Raw genomic sequence first — 26653 nt, 5'->3', positions numbered from 1 at the left:
TATTTTGCGGTATTAGTAGGGGGTCTTGGGACACACCTCTTGCATCTTGTGCTGTTTCACTGGTGTCCCCAAGCTAATTGCCAACCCAATGCAGTAGGCCATGTTGTGCAGATCTGAGCTAGTTTTACATCCCACCCTCTGGATCACAGCATTATACACAATGCACATGATTTGTTTGTTTGTTTGTTTGTTTGTTTAAATGAATTTATACACCACCCTAAAGCCAGAGGTCTCAGGAAGGTTCACAGAATAAAATCAAAATATAAAACCACAAAATACATAATCCAAATAAAAACAACCCAATAACCCCCACCCCCGCTGACATTTTGATATAACATCAATGTTGTACGCTATGGCAAACAGCATCAACAGCAGCCTCCTTGCCACACCTGTAAATATTATCAATCAGTTGGATTCAAATAGTTATTTTAAGTACATCCTATAATTTAGCCATACCCAGTGGTGTGTGTGTGTGTGTGTGTTTGGGGGGGGGGGGTTGTATTTCTTCTTGGCACCTCAAATCTCATTATCACATCATATCATATATCTTTTTTTTTTAAGTCTCCTTAGTGTCACAAACAACTTATTATGAAGCAATGGGCAGGGTGCACAAAGAACACAAACACTAAGAACTCTTTGGTGTGTTCAACTAGCTGTGCAGTTGTCTCGTCCTGGCTCGGGTTATTTAAACTGTGATAAGCTTACCGATTGTATATACACTATATTGAGAATTGGAGCATCACTCTTTAACCATCATATGAGGACTGCACATCCTTTACAACAGATAGGGAGAGATGTGGCCCTCTACATGTTGCCTGACTGCAAATCCCACTATCCTTGAGCCATTAACCATGTTGGATGGAGTTTATGGGAGCCCAACAATATCTAGAGTAGGCATAGGCAAATTCCGGCCTTCCAGATGCTTGGGACTACAATTCCCATCATCCCCGACCACTGGTCCTGTTAGCTAGGGGTGATGGGAATTGTAGTTTGCCTATGTCTGATCTAGAGGATACTAGCTTCTCCATCCCTGCTTTTGGGGAGGGGGACTTATCTATTTTAAATAAATTCAAATTAGATAGAGCACTAGGGTTTTCAGCAGGTCACTGGAACAGTGTTGGTCCTGAAAGTGAGTAAATAGCCTTTTATTTGGACCAACAGCTACTCAAATTGCAGCCTACCCTTTCAAAAGACGAGGTAGATAAAATAAAACACTTTGGTGTAATCAATTCATATAGCTCATTTGATTCATCGGATGTTAAGACAGACAGAGCAGTTACCTGTCACTGACATGCAGGCAGAGTAAAGCCAAGGCGTTTGACATTTTTGCTAAACTGCAGTCATGCAAAAGGAGGGCAACAATCCATTCCAATACATAAGGCTCAGTCAACATTTCAGCATCATTCCAGCCATTTTGCTTCACGCTATTTCACAATATAGATTCAGCACGAATAATAATGCTGAATTTGAAGGAGAAAGCACATCGAAATAAGGAGATAAAAAAAAAGCTATTCAATATACAACCTCAGCCAGAGGAAGATAATTCATGGAAAACTCTGAACAAAATGTATACTGCATCACTTGAGAGAAAACAAGTGCTTACAAATGCAAGGAGACTGAGTGCTACCTTTGTCAGCTACAGATATGTCTTGTGGCACCTTTGTTAGTCTAAATGCAACAGGGTTATTTGTTATTTTAGTAAATAAAGCCCTTTTCTCCTTCAGCAGCCAATGCCACAAACAAAACTTCCTATTTTCCTATTGTGCCCTATGAGTCTGAAATAAGTTTTAAATGCATATCTTTTATACAGCTGCCTACAGAACACATTAGATTATCAGAGCCCCATAAGCTTGTCTTCTACGTTTAGCAGGTTAACATATTTTAATGCTATTAAACAACATTTATCTTCATGCATTTTACAAAGACACACAAAGAACCAAGCTCTGACATGACATGAATGCTTATTCTCAGCCTCTCCTGAACTCTTATTCCCTTATAGCCATTTCCTGATTTTCTGCTGGAACACTCTGTCTGTTCCAATATATCGTTCTGTTTCCAGATCCTGTGCAGGTTTGCCTCTTATGCAATTTATATGGATCACCAGCCATTACATCATTCCTCCTCAGGTTCTCTCTCTCCCCAGGTATCTGCACCTCTTAAGCTGCCCCATTCCTTCACCTTTCTATGCACTAGATGCTCAGCTCATATTTTAGGTCCCTTCATGCCAACTGGCATTGGTCAAAATGCCCATCTTCCTAACTTCCTACTGAGAAGGTTTTTCAGAGACAGTCTCTTGCTCCCGGCTGCGGCAGCAGGAATGAAGACACTTCCAAACAAAACAACCAGGCTCTGTAGGACACATGGCAGCTTCTTTCAAGAGCTACAACATGGCAGTTGTAGACTTAACAATAGTCTGTTATATTGTGGCAACTGGTGCAGGAATATAAGCATCCCAGAACAGTTGAGCATCACTCCTGTCTGCAAAGTGACCAAGAGATCTAGGACAGAAAGATACTGGCCCCATTTTCTATTACAGTGGTACCTTGGGTTCTCGAACTTAATCCATTCTGGGAGTCCGACTCCAGAAACCATTCGAAAACCAAGGTGCGGCTTCGATTGGCTGCAGGAGCTTCCTGCACTCAATCGGAAGCCGCATCAGATGTTTGGCTTCCAAAAAACATTCATAAACCAGAACACTTATTTCCAGGTTTGTGGCATTCAGGAGCCATTTTTTTCGACAACTCAGCCATTCAGGAACCAAGGTACCACTGTACCTATTTATGGTGTGTGTGTATGCCATCCCATGGAGTTTTCTTGGCAGGGATACTGGAGTGGCTTGCCAGTTCCTGCTCCAGGTGGATCATGTCTAGTCAAAACTCTCCACTATGACAGGTCCATCTTGGGTGGCCCTGCACCTGCATGGCCACCTCATGAGAAGAGAAGACTCCCTGGAAAAGAACCTGATGTTGGGAAAGATGGAGGGCACAAGGAGATGGGGACGACAGAGGACGAGATGGTTGGACAGTGTTCTCGAAGCTACTAACATGAGTCTGACCAAACTGCGGGAGGCAGTGGAAGACAGGAGTGCCTGGCGTGCTCTGGTCCATGGGGTCACGAAGAGTCGGATACGACAATGACTAAACAACAACATGCCACCCCATAATATCAAGTTCTCTGGGTGGCTTACACGAAATAAGTACAGGTAGGTAGCCGTGTTGGTCTGCCATAGTCAAAACAAAATACAAAATTAAAAAAATCCTTCCAGTAGCACCTTAGAGACCAACTACCGGTAAGTTTGTTCTTGATATGAGCTAAGAAGTGTGCATGCACATGAAAGCTCATACCAAGAACAAACTTAGTTGGTCTCTAAGGTGCTACTGGAAGGAATTTTTTTATTTTTTATTTTGTTTTGACTAAATAAGTAGATTATTATTATTATTATTATTATTATTATTACATAATAAAATAAAACCACAGAATAAAAAGCTATGTGGAAGATGGAACAAGCTTGTTTTTCGCCGCTCTGGAGGTTAGGACCAGTACCAATGGATTCAAGTTACAAAAAAGGAGATTCCGAGTAAACATCAGGAAAAAATTTCTGACAGTAGGGGCTGTATGACAGCCAAGGGGCTGAGCTGTAATCTCCCAGCACTACCTTCAGGAAACAACCATCCAAGTAGGAAGAGAATCACTGCCAAACAGCACCTCCCACACCTAACCTGGACCGCCTATCCAGAAGGATACCATGGCCAAATGTATCAAAAGGTCTAACACAGGTGTCAGCAAGGTTTACCTTGCCTGGGCCGGTTCACTCCAGCAGAGATCCCTCTGTGGGCCAGATTGCATGTGCAAACAAGTGCTCACGCCCGCGTTTTCTGGCGTCTGCACAGACGTGGTTTCCAGCACCGCAGAAGCGAGTCCCCACACCGTGCTGGTTTAGCGCAGCGCGTGGGGACTCGCCAACCGGGCGGCTTGGTTCAGGGGCAGCTCGTGGGCTGGTTAAATGATCCCCGTGGGCTGCTTGTGGCCCATCAGCCTTAGGTTGTTGACCCCTGGTCTAACAGAATCGACAGGGTTGCATATCCCTTATCTTCCTCTCAGCAAACGTCACCCCACAGAACAACCAAGACAGTTTTCATCCCTCAGCCAGGCCTGAATTGGAACCGGAAAGGATTTGGACAAACAGTTTCTTCCAAGAGTGACTGGTGTTGTCCTGCTACTAAGTCTACTGTTGCTGACAGGGCACAGTAATAGAAAAAGAAAAAGGAAATGTCATATATTCCAAATCTAGCTGCTGATTCATCAATACAGTTGCAGAACATAAACAACTTCCAATAATTACAGGAAATTTTATCTGCGTTTTTCACTAAGGAACCCTAATGAGGAAATCTTTATAAAGTTGAGAGGCGTGGGCACGAAACTAAAACAAGAAACCACTTGCATTAAATACTGTGTTAGGGGCTTTTTTACATTTTCTATTTTCAGCAGATGTAATTGCTAACATATGAATGAGTTTTCTTGCGCAATATTCACAGGTTACATCAGTTGTTAATTCATGGCAAAGTTCATCACTGTAACCTACAGAGAGTTATTTATGCAGAAGGAAGCAGCCATCAGCAGAGAGAGAAACCACTGACTTTTTTAAGGTGTGCAGACTGAAGATAAGTGATTAGATCCCATAGGGTAGGCATACCAAATGTTAAGCACAAATTGAAGTATCACATTAGAACATGCCTGAGAAGTCTTATCAAAGAAAAGCTGGTGCACTGAAGGAAACTCCAGGGGTAACAACAAGATCCCAGAAGAACAACAAAACTTGGTTATAGCAACCCACTTCCTGGGAGGGTTCAGCTTATCTGAATTAACCAGCTGCAAAACACAAAGAGAGAGAGAGAGAGAGAGAGAGAGAGAGAGAGAGAGAGAGAGAGAGAGAGAACTTTACAAGGCTAAAACCCAGCTAAGACCTGCCATCCCGGATCTAGCTTTCTACATGCAGAGAGTGGAGGTGGGGGTATTAAAGAGCATTGTATGATTAGCCCCCACCTTCCATCACCTGCATGGGAACTAGGCCTCTGAGCATGGTAATATAAGCAACCTTACCTGTATAGGCCATGTTCTTAGGGTTTCCATAAGGAGCCCCAGGTTGAACGGGGCTGTAAACTGGATTCATTGTGGAAGACGTGAAAACTCTGAAAGAGAAAGGGGGAAAGTGAATACTGTAAAATATTTCCCACCCTCGCATTAGGATGGTAAGGACTATGTTTATGATTCATGACACAGAGCTGCAAAAATAAGTATTAACGAAAAGACAACAGCTTACTCAGTTATTCAAGTTTTGGAGCGTTCACTTAATTCTCTTAAATCATTCTCACGGGTGACTTACCTTTCCTCCTAATTACAGCGAAAGAATTGCGAGAAATGAGTTTTTCAGTACTGCGATGAAATGGTACTTGGGGAGAAATCAGAAAGAACAATTCCCCTCTTCCACTAGGGGGAGTCCAAGCCAGGGAGTTGAGGCCCCAAAACCCCACAATGTTTGGGCCACAGGTGCATGTTGTACACTGAGTGTAAGATTCATTTCACGGGAAATAAATCATACCCATATCATAAAGCAACATTCATTACACTATTATTGTTGTGTGGCAACTAGAGCGCTGGGCTTGAGGTTCTGCACAGCTGTGATACTCAACTACTGCAGTGCGTTATACATGGGACTGCCTCTGAAGACTGTTCGGAAATTGCAGCTGGTGCAGAATTCAGCAGCCAACTTTCTCACTGGGACAAGGCAGTTTGACCATATTACACTGATCCTGACCTGACTGCACTGGCTGCCAATTAGTTTCCGGCCCCAATTCAAAGGGCTCGTTTGACCTAATGAAGCCTTAAACAGCTCAGAACTGCAATACCTCCAGGACTGCCTCCCCCAATATGAACAAACCCAGACCCTGCCATCATCACCTGAGGCCCTTCTTTCTTTGCCCCCTCCACTAGAGGTCTGGAGGGTGGCAACACTAGAATGGGCGGCTCCCCATTTGTGGTATGCACTCCCCAGGGAGACTTGCCTGGTGCCTTCACTTACACCAATTATTACTCTAAAATATCCAGGGGGGAAATAGGGATTGGTGGAAATTCTGTCACGCATCATGGTTTCAGTGCTCCACAATCCCACTGGCAAGCCATTGTTAGGAAAGAATCTGGCAAGTGATAACCATGGCTGCAACGTAGATGTGACACATCATGGAAAGGAAGTGAGCTCTCAAGCAAACAGAATGATCCCCAAATTGACTAACTATGGTTAAAAGGTCAGAACAGGTATCTATGCCACCCTGAGCTGGGGGGTGGGGAGAGAAGGTACAAGTGGAACAAATAATCAAATCACATAAAGATGCAGATTTCCAGATACCTTTAAACCAACTATCCAGGGAGCATTCTGAGTGGAATTTTGGTCTCAGCTCTATAGTTCAAGCCATGGGTAGGGAAACTAAGGCCCGGAGGCTGGATCCGGCCCGATCGCCTTCTAAATCTGGCCTGTGGGTGGTCTGGGAATCAGCGTGTTTTTACGTGAGAAGAATGTGTCCTTTTATTTAAAATGCATCTCCGGGTTATTTGTGGGGCATAGGAATTTGTTCTTCCCCCCCCCCAAAAAAAATATAGTCTGGCACCCCACAAGGTCTGAGGGACAGTGGACTGGCCCCCTGCTGAAAAAGTTTGCTGATCCCTGGTTCAAGCTTTGGCAACACTGAGGAAGTGCCAAGGTTTGATGGCCTACCAGTACTTGTGTTAAATGTCTGGCTGGATGCAGCTCAGCTCTTCATAACAACAAACTAGCTTCAAATTTATCTCTCTGTTGCCAGACCAACATATGAACTAAAATATTCTTTCTGGCTGGCACACCAACAGTATGTTCCGTTCTATCTGAAAAGTCACAGTTCCAGGCAGAGAACTGCCTTTAAAATAAATTAATAACCCTTTTGCCCATTATCTTACTAATAAAGATGATTAAAGGGAGCCAGGATCTTTTTTTCTCTCTGGCGTTTATTTAGAGAAAAGCAAAGAACCTGGGAATTTGTGTCTAGGGCTGACAGTTAAGCAACTACTCAGTTAATTATCTTAATGAAGCACATTCTTAGCTCTGATTAGTGGAGGGAAAAATCAGTCATTAAGCTTTATTAGGCAAACCATTTGTCTCCACGGCTACCTAGACAATTTTAAACATCATACCCATCACATTTACACCACTTCTGGATTGCCTTTAAAAGAAAAAGGGGGGAAAGATGCTCACTTCATAAAATAATCATTCATACATACAACAATGTGGACATTTATGAGCGATGAGCAATTTGTTAGATCATTAGTTCTTTTCCTTTTTATTTCCAGATAGTAAACAAGTCAAATGTTAAGCCTGGCAACAATTGGCTTGACAATTAGTGCTTAATTAATTAGCTTTCCTGCCACTTCTAAGTTAGCATTGTATTAGCGGCTCTCTAAAGAGGGAGAAGGGTGGCATTGTGGGTCAAACCACAGAGCCTAGGGCTTGCTGATCAGAAGGTCAGTGGTTCGAATCCCCGTGACAGGGTGAGCTCCCGTTGCTCGGTCCCTGCTCCTGCCAACCTAGCAGTTCGAAAGCACGTCAAAGTGCAAGTAGATAAATAGGTACCGCTCCGGTGGGAAGGTAAACGGCGTTTCCATGAGCTGCTCTGGTTCGCCAGAAGCGGCTTAGTCATGCTGGCCACATGACTCGGAAGTTGTACGCCGGCTCCCTCGGCCAGTAAAGCGAGATGAGCGCCACAACCCCAGAATCGTCCACGACTGGACCTAATGGTCAAGGGTCCCTTTACCTTTACCTTTAAAGAGGGAGAAGATGGAGGCTATAAAAAAGCAAATTACTTGGGGGTGGAGAGGATGGCCAGGAAAGAGACTCCAACAGTCCTAATCAATGAATATTTGCAAAAGCCTCCCCTTGCAACTGGAAAAATGTGTGTTCGCTGCCTGTGAGTCTCATCCGCCACACAACGTTGCAGCCGAAGATTTACACGTCACACATGCCAAGTTTATGGTCCTCTCAGCATTTGCAGCTTGGCACTCTTGCCCGTCTGCAGCATTTTTTTGCTACTGTATTTATAGAGCCATTAAGTTTACACCATAATATATGTATGCACTGTGGCCGTTACTTTTGCCGCAGGGACCATAAGTCTCAATTTCCTGACTGGTGTGAATTTAAAATTCTCCACCAGAGTGCTTCACAGATAGAATCTTTTAATCCTGGAGATACGAGTCTTTTGATTTAAAAAGGAATAACCTCAAAGAGAAATATCATGGATACTTCTATGCTACAAATGCAATGCTGAAGTAATTTAACAGTCACGCCCCCTCCTCCCAAAATTGACACTTAAGAAACGATGAGATTCCAGGAAAGCTAAAACTTGCATAAAGTACAAAGTGCCATTGTCATTGGTCTGCATGGTGATCCTCCAATCCTCAGCTCATGGGCTCATGAAATCTACCATAATACATAGATTTCGCAAAGTTAACAGCAGTCTTAAGAGGACAATCAGATCAACAATTAATAAAAGAATGGGACTGTGTTAAAGAGTATATGAAAAAACATTGTTCTGGAATTAACATATTGGTATGTAATGAATGAAGTTTGCAAGGTCAAGGGAATGAAGAAATGGTTATAAAAGGTATAAAGCTAGAAATAACATATATATACATATATATAACACAACAATTAAGATAAAATGAAAAGCTGAAGACTCAAAAGGATGGAAGGGTGTCAAAGTGTATGTATGTTTGTTTACGTTTTTGTGGTTGTTCTTTCTTTTTTCTTTCTTTCTTTGATTAATATATTGTTTTGTTTATATTTTATGTTGTAATTTTGCATTGAAAATAAAGTTTGTTTGTTTTTTTAAAAAGAGATCAACCATAATAGAGACAGTGAATCAAGTCTGAGAATTATGAACACCCAGCAATTCCAGCAAGCGGCTACGAGGCTGGAGAGGGGTTCAGCACACCATCAAGGTACAACGACAGGCAACACAGCAGGGATATTCTCTTGTTACAAGCCTCACCAGGTAATATTTACAAGTACTATGTAATCACACCACTTATTTGCTGTGCTGGCCAGGACGCGTGAAGACCTGGAGACATACCTCGGTTACTATATTCTATAGGGTGATTTTCAAACTTGGATCCCCAGACGTTGATGGACTACAACTCTCATCATCCCTAGCCAGCTCATGAATGATGGGAGTTGTAGTCTAACATCATCTGGGGATCGAAGGTTGGAGAGCACTGCACTAGGTAGATCCAAATCTATTCCTTGCTCATTCCTGACCTACAGGTCTTTAGATGCAAATTTTATTTGCTGCACTGGTTTCACTAGACCATGCGACCATGTCACCTATTTAAAAGCGGGATTTACAAAATCATTTTTGTTTTACAAGTGTGGACAAGCAGTTGAACTGGAAACATTTGTTTCTCTGTTCAGTAACTGATTACTACATTGCTTATGCAAAAATCTAGGTTTTCACCAAATGGGATCTGCTTGAAATAGTTTCTGCAACACTTCTACCTAGTCAAATACATATTTCAACTTCACATTAGCATTGGAGAGGCAGGGAAGAAGAAACAAGTCAGAAAGACAAGTAAAATCTAGGAGAGGGGCTATGCCAGTCCAATGCAACAAACACAGCAAAGAAACCTGGGACATCTTAAAGCAGAGATCTCCAAACTATGGCCCACTGGCCAGATACAGCCTGCGGGACTCACTTATCTGGCCGCTGCCTGCTCCTACCGGCACAGCACAGCACAGCTGCTCACTTCTGGGTCGGAGGAGCACCGGAAATAGCTTGTGCGCATGTGCAAGCATTATTTCCAGTGCACATGCGCACAAGCTATTTCCGGTGCTCCTCCGACCAGGAAGTGCACTGGAAATAGCGTGTGTGCACGCATATGGGTGTGCGCTCCCCCGCCCTCCAGCCCCCCGTGCAGTCGGCGCTGGAGACAACGGCCTAAGGCGCAGTAAGTTTGCTGACCCCTGCCTTAAAGCCTAAACACATTTTTTGTGGCAAGAAGCCACTAAAGCAGATGCAGGCTTGAAACTTAATTTATTATAGCAGCTTTGCACCGCAGACACGATGGGAATGGACAGACAACACACAACTAAAAACAGAGCGAGACTGAATGTAATAGAAAAGACAGATCTAAAAGACATATAGTAGAATTGCTCCAGTGCTATTTTTGCTTAGAAACTGCCAAATACCCAGAGGAGCAAGAATTCCAGCAGGACAATCCTAAGAGATCCCTACTGTTGAGCAACCTCCAGGAACCTGTCCACCATAACTTGGTTACTCTCCTATCGCATCTTTGCTGTGAAAGCACTCACCGGCGAAAGGAAATTACTTCAGGCGAAGTGTAAATAGCAACACAACAGAGGTCGCGCCATCACTCAATGGCCCGTGTGTCAGTCAAAGGGGGTGAGAGAAGGGGTGTGTGGATATGAAGGATATGCCGTGAGAAAGGGAAAAGGGAGCACTGTAAACACTCAACTTGAACTTTCCACGCTATTAAGTGGCTGCAGCGTCACACTCGGATGCTCTCGCCTCGCTAAACAATAGTGCGCTTCAAAGGCTGTGTGTGATAAAATGGAAGCTATGCTGAGCAATCACCAAGAGCTGCAGATGGGAGATCCAGGGGCATTCATAAGGCAGTAAGAGAGGTTGAGTTGCCTCTCCGCTTTTAGACCATTTGGAGAAAGTTACAAGGGAGTGTGGCACAGCTGATTCTCAGAGCCTTACACCAGGGCTGTGCAAAGAAGAAAATAAATGCTGCTCCTTCTCTTTCACAATCCACCAGGACCATTTCCTACTCTTGCACAACTCTGGTTCATTTCAGTGGGGAGATTCCTGGCCAACCATGCTCCATCGGTTAAATCTGTCTTCAATTTTGCTGTGCACCATACTGCTCCAAATCCACCAGTTGAGGTTGGCCACTTCACTGCACTACAAAATCTGGAGAAGTGTGAAATTCAAAGGGTAATTATGTTTCGGGATTCAGGGATCAGGCCTGTTCACGTCAGAATTCCTCAGGCATCCCTAGCTGGTATCTCCTGCATGTCCAAGCTATCAACCAGAGGCCCATCTTACAAACAACCCTGAACATTGGAGGTGGCAGGTTCCAAGCCCTAAGAGGCAACCCACAGTCTGTGAATGTGGGGCTTAGCTAAGTAGATAAGAACACAGGCAAGATGACAACCTTGGAGCTATCCAAGGTCCTGCAGCCTCTGAACGACCAACAGCCATCTTCCTTTGAATCTCATACCACTTGGTCCTCCAGCTTAAATTGGACCACATTTTTTGCGTGCAATCACAGCTATGCAGCCAAACATCCACCACTCCACCTTTTAGTTTTACAAAGTGTCTGAGTTGCAAAGAGGTAACCAAAAAACAACAACAGCCTAAGTATAATTTTGTAAAATTCCAATTAGGGTAAGTTATGCACAGATAAAGCAGTTCAAAGACCCTTTATTTCAGCAGGCATTCAAAATGTTAAAACATCCCATTTTATTGCCTCCAACTTTTTAAATGCGTAACATCTTTTACCCTTACTGCTGTTTAGCTGTTGCTTTGTTTTTAAGTGTTAGCCGCATTTTATGTTCCTTGTTATTGCTTTCAGAAATGGACTATTAGTTGCACTTGTACTTTTTATTGATTTATATTATATAATTTCCTGATTGTGCTGTACACCATACCAGGTACTTTTTGAACTATATATAAACAAAGTATTATTAGCGCTATAATTTTGTTTGACAGGGCCCATTTCTAATAAAAATTAGAAGTACTGTATAGGAAGAATTATTAACCACATTAGATAGTTTTCCATCTCTAGATTTAATAATTAAAAGCAAATTACATGGTGATTGGGTATTTTTAATTACTCTAGTCCAAGTTGGAGCCTATTTTGTCACACAGATACAATGAATGGAAGTAGTGTCTATGGGATGGTCAGTTCAGCAATCCTGAAGCCTACTCCAAGGATTTAGGAGAAGTAACGTTACATTCCACAAACACAAAATATACAATGCCTGCCCTGAAGGTTTGATCGCTAAATATGCATCAGAAGATGGGAAGACAATGAAGTAAAGCACAGAGAAACAAACCCCAAGTCCTCTCTGCCCTTTCCCACAACATTCAAACCTGAAAATAGTCTACTCTGTCCCACTTTACACAAGAGGACTGTGAAGTAGCTATCACCAAGTATAGTGGGCAGAATATGAGATCTGGAAGATCTGGGTTCAAATCCTGATTCAGCCACAAAGCTCTCTAAGTTGCCTTTGGACAAGTCACCAGTACTCAGGCCACCCACACATCTTAGCATAGCCTCGTAAAGCACTCCCTTATTTCCGCAGCAGGGCTTTCTAGAGAGTCCAGGAGCTGGCACATTCATTTTGCAACTCTTTATTGGGTTCCATGATCACCGCAGATGGTGACAGCAGTCACAAAATTAAAAGACACCTGCTTCTTGGGAGAAAAGCAATGACAAACCTAGACAGCATCTTAAAAAGCAGAGACACCACCTTGCCAACAAAGGTCCATCTAGTTAAAGCTATGGTTTTCCCAGTAGTGGTGTATGGAAGTGAAAGCTGGACCATAAAGAAGGCTCCTTGTCAAACAGCACTGAACCACACTGCAGTGAAAATAGCATCCTCAAATCCTACCACCATCAAAAAATCACCTAAATCTCATTAGTTCATAAATCTATCATTATCATTTTCAGCAAAGTCCTCAATGCTACAAGTGACTACAAGTGATAAAAATTCAACAGTGATTTTTAAAAATCAAAGATTCTGATGCTGTGCACGGATGGGGGTCAATTTCTTTTCTTTTCAATATAATGGTTTGATTTCATATTAATCCCCATTACCAGAAGCCAGTTTTAGAAAAATTCAGCAATTCAGTTACTTTTAATAATTAGAATCAATAGGTTACTCCAAGTATTTCACACATGCTGCCAAAGGAATAATTGTGTCTAGAAAGACTTAATTATCCTGTGTATAATTTCTTCATGTTATACCTCTGATCCATGATAGTTCGTGTTTTATAGCTAGGCTTTTGTTTGGAGACAGTCTAATGAGCATAAGATGTGGTAGGTTAACGATTTAAATATAAAATTATTATTTTTTGCCTGTGGGCCAGACTTTGCACTGGCATGGGTCTCCATTCACATGGAACACACACACACACACACACACACACACACACACACACACACACAGAATACAGGCAGTATGCTAAAGATTGCTAGTATACTGCAGCAAAAAGAAAAAGAAAAAACCCTGTGAGTTTAGGGCTCCCACACTAACATTGTTCACACAAGCAGAGGACTTCTGAATGATGTCTCCCCCGCTTTTTGTCCTCAACTCAGAAACAACAAATTAAAAAATAGTCCAGTAGCACCTTAGAGACCAACTACCGGTAAGTTTGTTCTAGGTATAAGCTTTTGTATGCATGCACACTTCTTCAGATACACTGAAACAGAAGTTACCAGACCCTTATATATAGGGGGAGGGTAGGGTGGGGGTTTTCTCAGGAGGACAGTAAGAGATGGGTGATTGGCACCATGGGTATGATAAACCTGTTGACGACTGTTAACAACTGCAACTAGTCCTACAGGAAAAAGAAAGGGATAGTATTCAGATGACCAAAAATAGCTTTAAAGGTAAAGGAAAAGGGACCCCTGACCGTTAGGTCCAGTCGCGGACGACTCTGGGGTTGCGGCGCTGATCTCGCTTTACTGGGAGTCAACGTTTGTCCGCAGACAGTTTTTCCAGGTCATGTGGCCAGCATAACTAAGCCACTTCTGGCGAACCAGAGCAGCACACGGAAACGCCATTTACCTTCCCGCCAGAGCGGTACCTCCCTTTCTATATATGGGTCTGGTGACTTCTGATGCAGTGTATCTGAAGAAGTGTGCATGCAGACGAAAGCTCATGCCAAGAACAAACTTAGTTGGTCTCCAAGGTGCTACTGGACTGTTTTTTTTCCTTTTCCTTTTTTTATTTTGACTGTGTCAGACCAACACGGCTACCTACCTGACTCTGAAACAACAGTGATGGTTGGGGCTAATGGAAGTTGTAGTCCAAACCAGCTGGACGACACCAAGTTGGTGAAGGTTGATCTAGTGATCTAGTCTAACTCCAGTAACTTCAGTATAGCAAATCCATAACAAGAGCATCTTCTGCTTGGAGACCTCCAGTTAGGGAGAGCCCAACACCTCCCTAGCCAATTGATTCCATTTTCAAACTGCTCTTTATCATCAATAAGTTGCTCCTAACATTCAAGCCAAATCTGCTCTCTGTTATTTAAGCCTATTACATCTAGTCTTGACCTTCAAGCTGTAGAGGATAAACCTTTGTCCGTTTCTATATTATAGCTCTTCAGGGATTTGAAAAGTGTTATATGCTGCTCCTCAATTTTCTCTCCTCCAAGCTAAACAAACAATCCTAAATCCTTCAGCCTTTCCTCATAGGGCTGGTTTTCCATATTGTTGACCATCTTAGTTGCCCTCCTCTGAATCAATTCCAATTTATCTATATCTTTTGTCAAAGTGCAGCACCCAGAACTAGACACAGTATTCCAGAGAAAATTGGATCGGTGAAGAATAAAGGGGGTCTATTACTTCTAGTGACTTGAAAACTATGGTCCTATTCATGGAGCCTAAAATCTCATTAGACATTTTTTTATGCTGTTGCATCAATGCTAACTCGTGCTCTGCTTCTGACTAACTGGAATTTAGAGAGCCTTTTCATATAGATAAAGCAAAGGACCCCTGGATGGTTAAGTCCAGTCAAAGGTGGCTATGGGGTTGTGGCACTCATCTTGTTTTCAGGCCAAGGGAGCTGGACTAAGTCATAGTTGAGGCTAGCCATAGTTCTTGGTTTGCACATAACAAACCATGCTTAGTTGAAAAACAGAAGTGAAAACATTTGATTTCTTGGTCAGGGTTACCGAAGGAGAGAGACATGCACGAGCACAGAGTTTGTGTGCATTATATTTAAATACAGTTCAGCATTACACCTGAACCCAGCCATAGTCAGTAACTTAAGTTTCCCAGCACCCAGCACTGGTAGTTACTGGCAAAAGGTGATTCTCATCCCAGAATTTGAAACTACTGCAATGTTTTCCTGCAGGGGCGACAGTCACCAATGCCACAAGTCCTTGCCCAGCCTCTTTTTGCTATTTTAAAATAGCCTCCCAATTTGTTTCCTTTTTTCCAGGGACCTTTCCTTAACCACATTCGAGGACTGTGTAATATATGAACTCAAACAAGAATGTATTAAGAAAGTAAGAAATATATCTGCATTGGATTTAATTAAATAGGTTATATACCTTGCTTAAGGATTGTATATGGTGTACATCCTGAACTTGATTTGTATGTTAGGAAGTAACCAGTAAAGAAATTTGTTACAAACATTACCATTCAGCCCATTACCACCACCAGGCACAGAAGCCAAAGTCAGAGCAGGAGCTGAGCCAGGGAGTTGTAGTACAGGAGAAAACGGGCTGGACATTAGTTAATGAGCTGAAAAGGTATCTGTTAACTGTGCAAATGTTCAGAAAAGACTGAAACAGACTGACATACTGTCACTCAAACTCATATTCTACGTGGTCTTCAGCTCGACCGTTGCTTGCAACTGGGTCATTGTCTGAATAGACCCTTCTTCCCATCTTCACACCTGGTGTAGCAGCAGCAAGACACGTACACGTTAACTCAGTAAAGTTGGGTTTATTTAAAGAAAACTAAGAAAACAACCAAGCCTCTAGATTGGAGCTCCCTGCTCTCACGACCTCTGGCTACTCTGCTGATGACTCATCTGAAACTTCAGGGTGGTTCATCTTCCCTTTAAAACCTCGCAAGAACACCATCCTCTTCCGCCTCCTCTGAGATGACAATTTCCCTTTCTCTTGCACCCCACCCCTCCTGCGTTCCTCTGAGGTAAGAGGAGCCGGTAAAGGCTCTGACAAACTGCTTTCAGAGAGATTTGGACTAGCCCTGGACTGAGCGCTTCCGTCAGTCTTATCTACTGCTGTATCCATGACAGCCTGCTCTCCCAGTTCTTGGCTGCTGTCCCAGTCAGACAGCTGCAGCTGCTGGCTACTTGGCTATAACCATAGCTGTCAACCTTTCCCTTTTTTGCGGGAAATTCCCTTATTATAGCAGTGGGGAACAGCAGGGAGGGTTGACAGCTATGGCTATAACCTGACACCTGGCAACACAACGATTTGGCAGCCAATTGGGCCACCCAACAACAACTCTGAGGTTCCTGTTGGGTCCACTACCACCTTTGATCTCGAGACCCAGGGGATAATTGGGAAGAATCAGGGATCAAGGCAAGGCTCAGGACAGAGTCAGAGGGATTTAAGGAGACCTCAGGCAAGGTAGGCAGACAGCCCCAGGTCCTGTGTAATCTCAACAGTTCTATGTGAACTGGAGGCACAATTAAAGGTTCTGCTTTTAGCATTCAAAGCCCTGAACAACTTGGGACCAGGATATCTAATGGACCGCCTTACCTGCTATATGGAGTACTGCTCAGAGTACCAAATATTATAGAAACCAGGCTTTTAGTGTTGTAGCTCCAGCCCTCAAAATCAAGACATGTTTAAAGAAGGCTTTCCCTGAGTTGTGACCCAGTCATTTGTGAAAGCTCATTTTTACATCTGATGAAATTGTTTCATTGTTTTTAGAGCTTGTACGGACAGTTTTATTGTTTTAGAGTCTGTTTAAAAGATTTGCTGTTCTTGTGTTTCTGTATTTTATTCTGCTATATTATTATTATTATTATTATTATTATTATTATTAATGTTCTGATTAACGCTGCTTTGCTTCGCCTGGAAACCAATTTGGGGCGGGGAATTTGCTCATATACAAGACAAATATAGGGCAACTGTCTCACAATTTATCTTCTTTTTTAATGAAAAACTGCTTATGTCGGGAAGGAACATCAATATGTCATGCGAAGTTTGGAAGGCTGCCAATTCTACACATACATAAATATCAATAAACACCTGATTTTTAAAAGATGCAAAGGGGGAGAATTTCTTGAGATGTTCATCTCCCACATCATTGTGTCCTTTCATTAAAGAAGCATTAAAGCCTTTATTAAAACAGGTGGAAAGATTTCACAGCTGAATATTAATTGATCTCAACAAAAAGCATTTGCCAAAAATTGGGAATATGCAGCAAAGAGGCAAAGTTCATTGGAATGGGCACATTTCCTAAATGAGAACAATCACAGCTGATTTCATGCTTGCAGAGGAAAAACCACCACCTTGAAATCTTGGTGTGCTACAGACTCAAAAGAAACGAGGCAAGAAAACCTTCTAAGTTATTTCTGTACTTCAAAACTAAAGAGCCAGAGGCTGGTCTAATTATTTCGAATTGCTATAGAGCTAGCAATTTCAGCTACTCCAACAGGGATCGAAACCTCTTCTTTAACAACCAGGAGAAAGATATTGTAACCTGTGAGACTTGCGATGACTTAATGGAATGGAAGAAAGTAAATCAGCACACTTTAAAGCAATGTACTAATCATTTACTTAGCATTAGTATAACCCATTCCAATGTTCAAAGGGCTTAAAATAATTTTTATTAAGAACCTAAATAACTAGGCACACTGTATAGCTGCTGAATATTATCTATGTGTAGCATTGTTATTTTAGCAAGCATCGTAATAGCCCTGAAATGTAGCCAGCGACACCAGCATTTTTAATGTTTTATGATGTTTTTATATGTGCTGGAAGCTGCCCAGCATGGCTGAGGAAACCCAGCCAGAAGGGCGGGTTATAAGTAAAATTGGTGTTGTTGTCATGTACACACTGCAGGCAGGAGACTTGAGGCAGAAGCTTCCTGGCTTGCTCAAAGCCAGCCAAGTGAAATTCATGGACCAGGAACGATTTGAAAGAGGGACAGGGGTTTACATGACTACCCCTGCCTTCTGCAAGTTGGTAACCTCCTACATTAAAAAGAAAGCTCATACCAGGAACAAACTCAGTTGGTCTCTAAGGTGCTACTAGAAAGAATTTTCGATTTTGTATTAAAAAGACTGCAGCTCCCTATCGGCTCTAGTCAGCTATACAGTTGCAATCCAAAACACCTGGAAGTCACTGGGTTGGGGAAGGCTGGCTTACAGAGTCTTAGGGAAAGCAATATACAGTGGTACCTTGGTTCTCAAACGCCTTGGTTCTCAAACGCTTTGGTTCTCAAACTCCAAAAACCTGAAGTACTATTCCGGTTTTCAAACGATTTTTGGAAGCCGAATGTCCGATGCAATGCGATTGTCGGCTATTGTTTCTGGGGCACCTGCAGCGATCAAAAGCTGCGCCTTGGTTTTCGAACATTTCGGAAGTCAAACGGACTACCAGAACAGATTAAGTTTGGCGCTTTTGTTTTTGCTATTTATTTTGTGTTTTTGTTTTTGAGGCTTTTTCGGTTAATTTGTTTTTGTGACTGTGTGGAACCCAGTTCAGCTACTGAATGATTGATTGTGTGACTGTGGAAATGGATAAAAGCCCCCCATCCAAACAATGGCTATCATCAGTGCAGGGAAGAAAAAAATAAATTTTCATTTTTATCATCTACGATACCGTCTTATTTATTTTACAGTACAGTACATTGATTATTGCTTTCATTTTATGGAACAATGGTCTTGTTAGATAGTAAAATTCATGTTAAATTACTGTTTTAGGGGTTGTTTTTAAAAGTCTGGAACGGATTAATTAGTTTTGCATTACTTTCTATGGGAAAGCATGCTTTGGTTTTGGAACGGACTTCTGGAATGGATTAAGTTTGAGTACCAAGGTACCGTTGTTGTTGTTGTTGTTGTTGTTGTTGTTGTTGTTGTTGTTGTTGTTGTTGTTGTTGTTTCCGACTCTTCATGACCCCATGGACCAGGTGTAAATGCCTGCACCAATACTTTACTGCACAAAACTGATGTTTTAATTGAAATCGGGGGAAAGCAGGTTTGGCACGTCAGGAGTCTGGGCAGTCAAGAGAGGACAATTGCTCCTTTCCCCAGCCTGTTTTTCTACTCCAAATTGCAGGGGTGAAACTATGGTTTCTTTCACTTAGGTCAAAGACCCAGTTTGGTACACACACACACATCCACATTTGTGTACACACATAGACAGGCAAGGAGCCTCAGTGGTGCCCCTCTGGAGGCTTCATCCAGGGCAAAAAAACTGGGCCCCACAAGCTGCTCACAGGATGTCATACACATGTCAACAAAAATGGCCCAATTTTGCCACCTAATTTGCAGGCAGTGAAATTCAGAAGAGGGTTTTCAGGGGTGAAGGGGGGGATTAAGTGTGCAAGCAATACTCCCAATATGCGCCATTTCCATCCCGCCTTAAAAATGGGAAATGCCAAGCGGTTCCTGCCGGACAGAACACCGCTGCTATGAAACAAAACAAAACCACACACTGAGAGACCAGCTTCATTGCCTGCACGCCTGCTCTTCCAGTGTATAAGAAATTATCAACGGGATAATGGAAATGGATTTTCTGTGCCCTAATGGTAGCCAAGAGATTGATATTGAGGAACTGGAAAAAGAAAGATATGATGCCCTTCAATCAATGGACTGACGGTATGACATCACTGGCAATTTATGAATGGACTGCTTACAGGCACATACTCTGTATGGATAAATACAGTAACAATTGGAATGAATTTATACAAAATGTAGTAGGGCTATTAAAATCTACCGGTACATAAGCACTAGGACAATAACACTATACCAATTTATACAAGAATGTATGGGAATATTGCTCTCTTTTTTGCATTTTTTTGCTTTAATATGTATTTTTGTTGTTATTTTTCTCCCTCTCACTTCCTTCTTTTTTCTGTATCACTTTATTTCTTTTAACTGAAATCACCTTAATAAAATATAAGTATTAAAAATATGTACCGGTAATTTAACTGTATCAGATGCTGTTTTTGTGCAGTGTTTTTAATTTTTAAACTTGTTTCTCACTAGAGGCAAGATGGGCTAGAGATAATCCACTTGGTGCCCTGCGAATGCACCTGGCCTACAATCCCATTTTCCTTGACCATCAGCCACGCTGGGTGCAGGCTGCTAATAAGAGATGGAGTTCTGGTGCTAGAGGGGAAAGTGTCAGTCCCCCACCCCCATATATTCTTTATTTCATTCTTCTTAGACATTATCTCCTCTTCAACTGACACTGTATAACTTCATTAAAAAATATACCTCTGTGAAATTGAGCATTTGCCTGACTAGCGCTCAGGAAAGTAGAGATATGTATCTATCAAGCCCATCAGTTGCTGCTGGACAGGAACAAATGTGCAAAGCTGTAATCTGAGAAACATTAATTGACACCAGATACCGGTAATCCTTTACCCAAGCAAAAGCAACAATATGAGCTCTCCTAATATGGAAGCTCAACATCAAAAAAACTAAGATCATGGCCACTAGTCCCATCACCTCCTGGTAAATAGAAGGGGAAGAAATGGAGGCAGTGAGAGTTTTTACTTTCTTGGGTTCCATGATCACTGCAGATGGAGACAGCAGTCACGAAATTAAAAGACGCCTGCTTCTTGGGAGAAAAGCAATGACAAACCTAGATAGCATCTTGAAAAGCAGAGACATCACCTTGCCGACAAAGGTCCGTATAGTTAAAGCTACGGTTTTCCCAGGAGTGATGTATGGAAGTGAGAGCTGGACCATAAAAAAGGCTGATCGCCAAAGAATTGATGCTTTTGAATTATAGTGCTGGAGGAGACTCTTGAGAGTCCCATGGACTGCAAGAAGATCAAACCTATCCATTCTGAAGGAAATCAGCCCTGAGTGCTCACTGGAAGGACAGATCCTGAAGCTGAGGCTCTGATACTTTGGCCGCCTCATGAGAAGAGAAGACTCCCTGGAAAAGACCCTGATGTTGGAAAGATGGAGGGCACAAGGAGAAGGGGACGACAGAAGATGAGATGGTTGGACAGTGTTCTTGAAGCTACCAACGTGAGTCTGACCAAACTGCGGGAGCCAGTGGAAGACTGGAGTGCCTGGCGTGCTCTGGTCCACGGGGTCACGAAGAGTCGGACACGACTAAATGACTAAACAACAACAATATGGAAGCGAGCACCCCCCCCAAAAAAAAAGACCAAAATAAAATAAACATGGTCACTGACAACCCAGGCAGGCACACAAAGCTAATGCTATTAACGCTTGGGGCAAAACTAATGCAAGGCTTAATTGCAAGCACTTTTTTCAAAGAACATTCCAGCTGTGGAAAAAAGGAACCTGCATTCAACAAGAACAGCACAGCAGATTGTGTGTGGGTCTATGCAAAAATCACTTTGAGATAAGATTTTTTTAAAAATAAAATGTATTTATTGTTTAAATGAAATGTATTTATTGCTTTATGTATTTAAACAACTCATATACCACTAACTACAATCCAGGCATCCCCCCAACACACTTACATTCCATTTGCACGTGACCGTTGCTCTTACAATCCAGTGATACATAAATTTTGTTAAACAGATAAATGGAGGGAAGGAAAAGAGATCTCTTTAGAACTGCACAAGCAATAGTGTGATGATACTGCAGAATTCTCAACCATTCAGCAGTGTTCTTGTTCCACTAACAGCAGATACAGCAAAACAGAGTGGTTGTATAAGCAGCATCTGTGTCATTTGGACACGGCGCATCATGCACCCGCACCCAAAGCTTAAGGAGATCTGATGAGGTAATCGGGAGAAGAATAGCTCATATTTCACGAAACACTCCACAAGGCAGGTTTATAAATTATGTATCCTCCAAGTCCGAAGACTAATCCATTATATTTTGGGTGCACGGGTGATGACTGATTTGTTAACTGCATGAGTATTCCAAAGTAAATATGCTGTTTGCACATGCCTTTAATGCCTGCTAAATGCAGTGTCAAATCCCCGGAGTACAGCCAGTGGGCAGTTTCAATGCAACAGAAGGCTAGGGGACAATGCAGTAGGGATGATGGGGCAACTGGCAGTTGCATCGCTGCGAGAAGCCAAGTTACATGGAACCAGGCAGAAGGCCTTCTCGGTGGTGGCACCTGCCCTGTGGAACGTCCTCCCACCAGATGTCAAAGAGAAAAAGAACTACCAGACTTTAGAAGACATCCGCCCGGTGCTGTTTTTCTAGAAAAAGAAGTGCCAGAACCCACTATGTTCTCTTATAACAGCAATGGCGCCCACCTGAGAGGTACCGGAACTGAAATCTGGTGAGTTCTAGCCGGGAAAAAAGCCCTGCCCTGTTTGTATATGAACTGAGGGGGTCTTGCTGCAGCATCAAAAGGGTTGCATAAAGACAGCCCTGTCTTTCCACTGCACCTTCAATTCCTTATGATTTTCTGCTTCAGATAATTTCTGCTCTAGGCTTAGCTTCAGTTCAGGTATCAGATTCAGGCTGAAAGAAAGAGCCTGAGGTTGAGGGAGCAAAGGAAAGCAAGTCAGGGGGACCCCTTTTGAGGTTTGAGTAGGACTTCACCCTCACCCTGTCCTACACATGAATCGGGCACATTCATGAAGAAACGGGGCTGCTCTATCACATTCAGCCTGGCCCTCAGTGTGAACCTGCTTACATCCTCCTCCCACAACACAAGACAGGCTGTGTTAGGGACGTGGGTGGTGCTGTGGTCTAAACCACTGAGCCTCTTGGGCTTGCCGATCAGAAGGTCGGCAGTTCGAATCCCCACAACGGAGTGAGCTCCCTTTGCTCTGTCCCAGCTTCTGCCAACCTAGCAGTTTGAAAACACGCCAGTGCAAGTAGATAAATAGGTACCACTGCGGCGGTAAGGTAAACGGCATTTCCGTGCACTCTGGTTTCCGTCACGGTGTCCCACTGCACCAGAAGCCACATGACCCTGTAAGCTGTCTATGGACAAACGCCGGCTCCCTCGGCCTGAAAGCGAGATGAGTGCTGCAACCCCATAGTCGCCTTTGACTGGACTTAACCATCCAGGCATTCTTTACCTTTAGCTTTTTAGGCTGTGTGCACATCTTGCTGTGCCAGGGAGCTAGACGCTTGCAACTGGGAATCTGAGGCTGGATCCAGCCTTCTACACAGTATAAAGCAGTTGGAGAACATTTCAGGCACAGTAGAGGATAAGGGTGTGTGGCCTAAAATCACCACATGGCTTCTGTATCGGCCAGGCTGGGTGCACATATCCTTTTCTAGTCAACAGCATAGGACCTTCAAGCCCCACCCCCAAACTGAAAACTATCCAGGCCTAGATTGTACATTGATAATTAGCCACAAAGATCAGTGGGACAACCTTTGCGCAAGACACTTGTTGGGGGAGTGAACGTCCCACGCTCTATAAAGTAAAAAGTCAATTGCCACCACTGCTGTTTGCTAACCTATCTTTAAGGTTGTTAAGTTTGTACATATCACATATAGTTGCTGCCGAAAGACCTCTACCGTCTGCATAAACCCATGCAGCCCTCTTCCTTATCCTTTTATCATACTGTGCATTTAAGAAGTGTTACCACCCTCCAGCCTATATCAAGTATAAATAAATAAAAATAGCTGGCCTGTTTAAAATTTTATTATTTTGAAATTAAGATGATAGAACCAAATTACAAGGACACAGCACAAAAGAATAATCATCTAATTTTACACGGCGCAAACACAGATATTGGTGTAGTAATGAGATTATTTCTTTCCAAGTAAAATGTTAGGCCCCATGAGATCTGCAGTTCTTTTCTGAACAACTTGACCTTTCAACACCAAACTGAAGGCAATTGTTCTGGCCAGCAAATTCAGAGGGGGCTTGTCACCTAAGCATAACATCTGGATGTGCACAGATGAACTTTCAGGTGAGTTTGTTTTTTGTCTGTCTGTCTGTCTGTTTGTTTGTTTGTTTGTTTGTTTGTTTGTTTGTTTGTTTGTTTGTTTAAGCACCCTGATATCTCCCTTAAATTGTGCTCAATTGCTTTCTTGGAAAGAAATTATCTACAGCAGATGCTCCATCAAGCTCTAGGAAAGCGAGCGATACAAGACTGCAGGGCGTCTCCATTCACTCAGCTGGAAGGTCAGTTCTATTAGGCTCCTCCCTTCAGCTGCCATCTACAGCAGCCATTCCACAGGGCTGTCAATACTTCTGAATACCAGTTGCTAGAAGCCCCAGGAGGAGAGAATGCTCTTATATTCGGCTTCTGCTTGCAGGCTTCCCGCAGGCATCTGAACAAAATAAAAAAAATCCTTCCAGTAGCACCTTAGAGACCAACTGAGTTTGTTCTTGGTATGAGCTTTCGTGTGCATGCACACTTCTTCAGATACACTGAAACAGAAGTCCCCAGACCCTTTTATATAGTGAGAGGGTGGGGAGGGGTATTACTCAGAAGGGTGGTGGGAATGGGGGATTGGCTGATAGGAGAGGTAAACCTGTTGACGACTGTTAACGACTGCAATTGGTCTTACAGGAAAAAGCAAGGGGTGAGATGGCTAAAGATAGCTTTGTCGTGTATAATGAGATAAGAATCCAATGTCTTTGTTCAGACCAGGTCTCTCCATGGTTTTAAGTTTGGTAATAAGTTGCAATTCAGCAACTTCTCTTTCCAGTCTATTTCTGAAATTCTTTTGTAATAAGACAGCTACTTTGAGATCTTATATAGAAAGTCCTGGGAGTTTGAAGTGTTCTCCTACTGTTTGCTCTGTCTTGGCCACTGTGAGAACAGGATGCTGGACTAGATGGGCCACTGGCCTGATCCAGCAGGCTTTTCTTACGTTCTTAACTCTGTAACTAAGAAATAGTTTTCTGTTTTCCTCCTCCCTGAAAATCCCTTTTCCTTCTTTTGCATAGGGTCCTTTCGACTGCAACTCTGAGACCATTCTGTAAGCTGAAGAGCAAGGTAAAAATGCTTTAAATAAGCTCTCTTTCTCTCTGAATACTTCTGAAAACTAAATGCTCCAGAGACATACATTATTACGCTGACAACTTTTTCAGCTGAAAGAAAAGAGTTACGTGAAGGAAATAACACTGGGGGGGAAACAATCATTTTTATGCCATTTTATAAAATGCACAGGACTATCATTCTCCCAGCTCCCAGCATTTCCATAATCCCAGAGGATAAGCTGCGCCAATTCATATGCCTGTTAATTAGCACTTATTGCCTGCCACATGCAAAAAGAAAAAGAAAAAAGAACAGAGCAGAGCAGGCAGCAACCAAACTCATCTGTAGTCAGAATGTGTTTTTATCGCCATATCAGCTGCAGCCACTGCCAGGCCTGACAACAGCTGAACACGGCTTGGCAGAGTGCCTCAAATTACTGCCGACTAGAAGCACTTAAAGCATCCTCCTGGAGCTTGACATGACAAATAAAGCAATGATTCATAACTGAATTACAGCGAGGTTCTCTGGAAGGAAAAAAACGCAATGTTGAGGAGAACAGCTTGGTCGTTCCTTCACGGAGCTGAAAGGGAAAAGGAACGCCAAGGATGGTGCACTGACAATGACAAGAGACACAAGCCCGGGAGGAAGCGAATGCTCAAACCAAGGGCAACCTGGCAGGAGACAACGGAACGGATATAAGCTGCCACGGGAGAAACACCCCCAACACTTTCCTTCTGAGAGATTGCATCGCATCAGTTGGGCTTTGAGGCCCAAAGCAGCGAGTTCCAAGTCATTGGTAAAATGGGCTAGTCCACCTCTTGAGCTGGCACTCTGGAACCATCGCCAACCCCATCGCAGACTGCTCCCTGGGGGCTTCCACCAGCACTACAAATATGGCACATGCTGTGGTCAGCCTCCCCTGAGAGGCTCAAGCCACTACAGGACACCATACCTCGAGCCTGCGATCGGATACCAGTTGCCGGCAGAAAGAAAGGAGGTGGTTGTTGCTTGTGGGCTCATAAGATGCATCTTGTTTTTACACACGTACATCATCCTATCTGTATGCCTCCTTTCAACAGTTAAAACCACGCTCAAGGAGGCTGACAACATGAAAAAATATGCCAATTTCAAACACGACAATTAGTCGTGAACAATAAAACATCAAAAAGTACACAATCAAACTGAACAGTTTCCACATAAATCATAACTAAGATACAAAGTAAAGGTATCGTAAACTGATTAATTAAATCATCAAATCAAACATCAATGGATGAATATCAATTTATATCAATAAGAGCAACAACCCCTCCCCAACAAAAAAACCCTGTGCAATAGAACAGCAAGAGTCTGTTTAGCAGCCTCAGCTTTTGTAGCTGGAGTCAGTCAGGGCCCTACTCTGCAAGGCCAGGTGGGAAAAGGCCAGCAAGGCAGGGAAGCAGGTCTTCCAGGAATCACAGCCAATATGCTTGTGGGTGTGTTTTGAACTGTTTTTAATGTTGCAAGCCGCCCTGGGGCCTTGCAGTGAAGGGCGAGCAATAAATAAAATAATAATAATCTGAGCACACACCATTGGACACAGGAAGCTGGAACCATGAAGCACATCTAGCAGTGCTCTTGCAGCGTTTGTAGCCAGGTATACAGCACAACACAGGCCAGCTGCAGCCCCCCTGACAATCACTAGATGTAACCCTGCTGAGCTTCCCAATCAGGAAACACAGCAGGACTCTCGGGCCAGCAACCAGCTGTGCTTTCTCCCTCTTTGCCCCTT

At 43.0% G+C, this 26653-nt stretch overlaps 1 protein-coding gene across 6 annotated transcripts in view; it reads right to left on the bottom strand.

Moving 5' to 3' along the window:
- FAM168A (family with sequence similarity 168 member A) overlaps positions 1–26653 on the bottom strand; it is a 138260-nt gene that overhangs the window by 78106 nt on the left and 33501 nt on the right. For all 6 annotated transcript variants that reach the window (XM_033145966.1, XM_033145965.1, XM_033145960.1 and 3 more), the window contains one exon: positions 5101–5189. In XM_033145966.1, the coding sequence (XP_033001857.1) occupies positions 5101–5170 (70 nt within the window). In that variant the 5' untranslated portion in view covers positions 5171–5189. The remainder of the gene's footprint in view (positions 1–5100; positions 5190–26653) is intronic.

Source organism: Lacerta agilis, chromosome 4, assembly GCF_009819535.1.
Source record: "Lacerta agilis isolate rLacAgi1 chromosome 4, rLacAgi1.pri, whole genome shotgun sequence".
NCBI lineage: Eukaryota > Metazoa > Chordata > Lepidosauria > Squamata > Lacertidae > Lacerta > Lacerta agilis.
The sequence above is the reverse complement of the archived record's forward strand: the minus strand, read 5'-3'. Positions and strand labels throughout refer to the sequence as shown.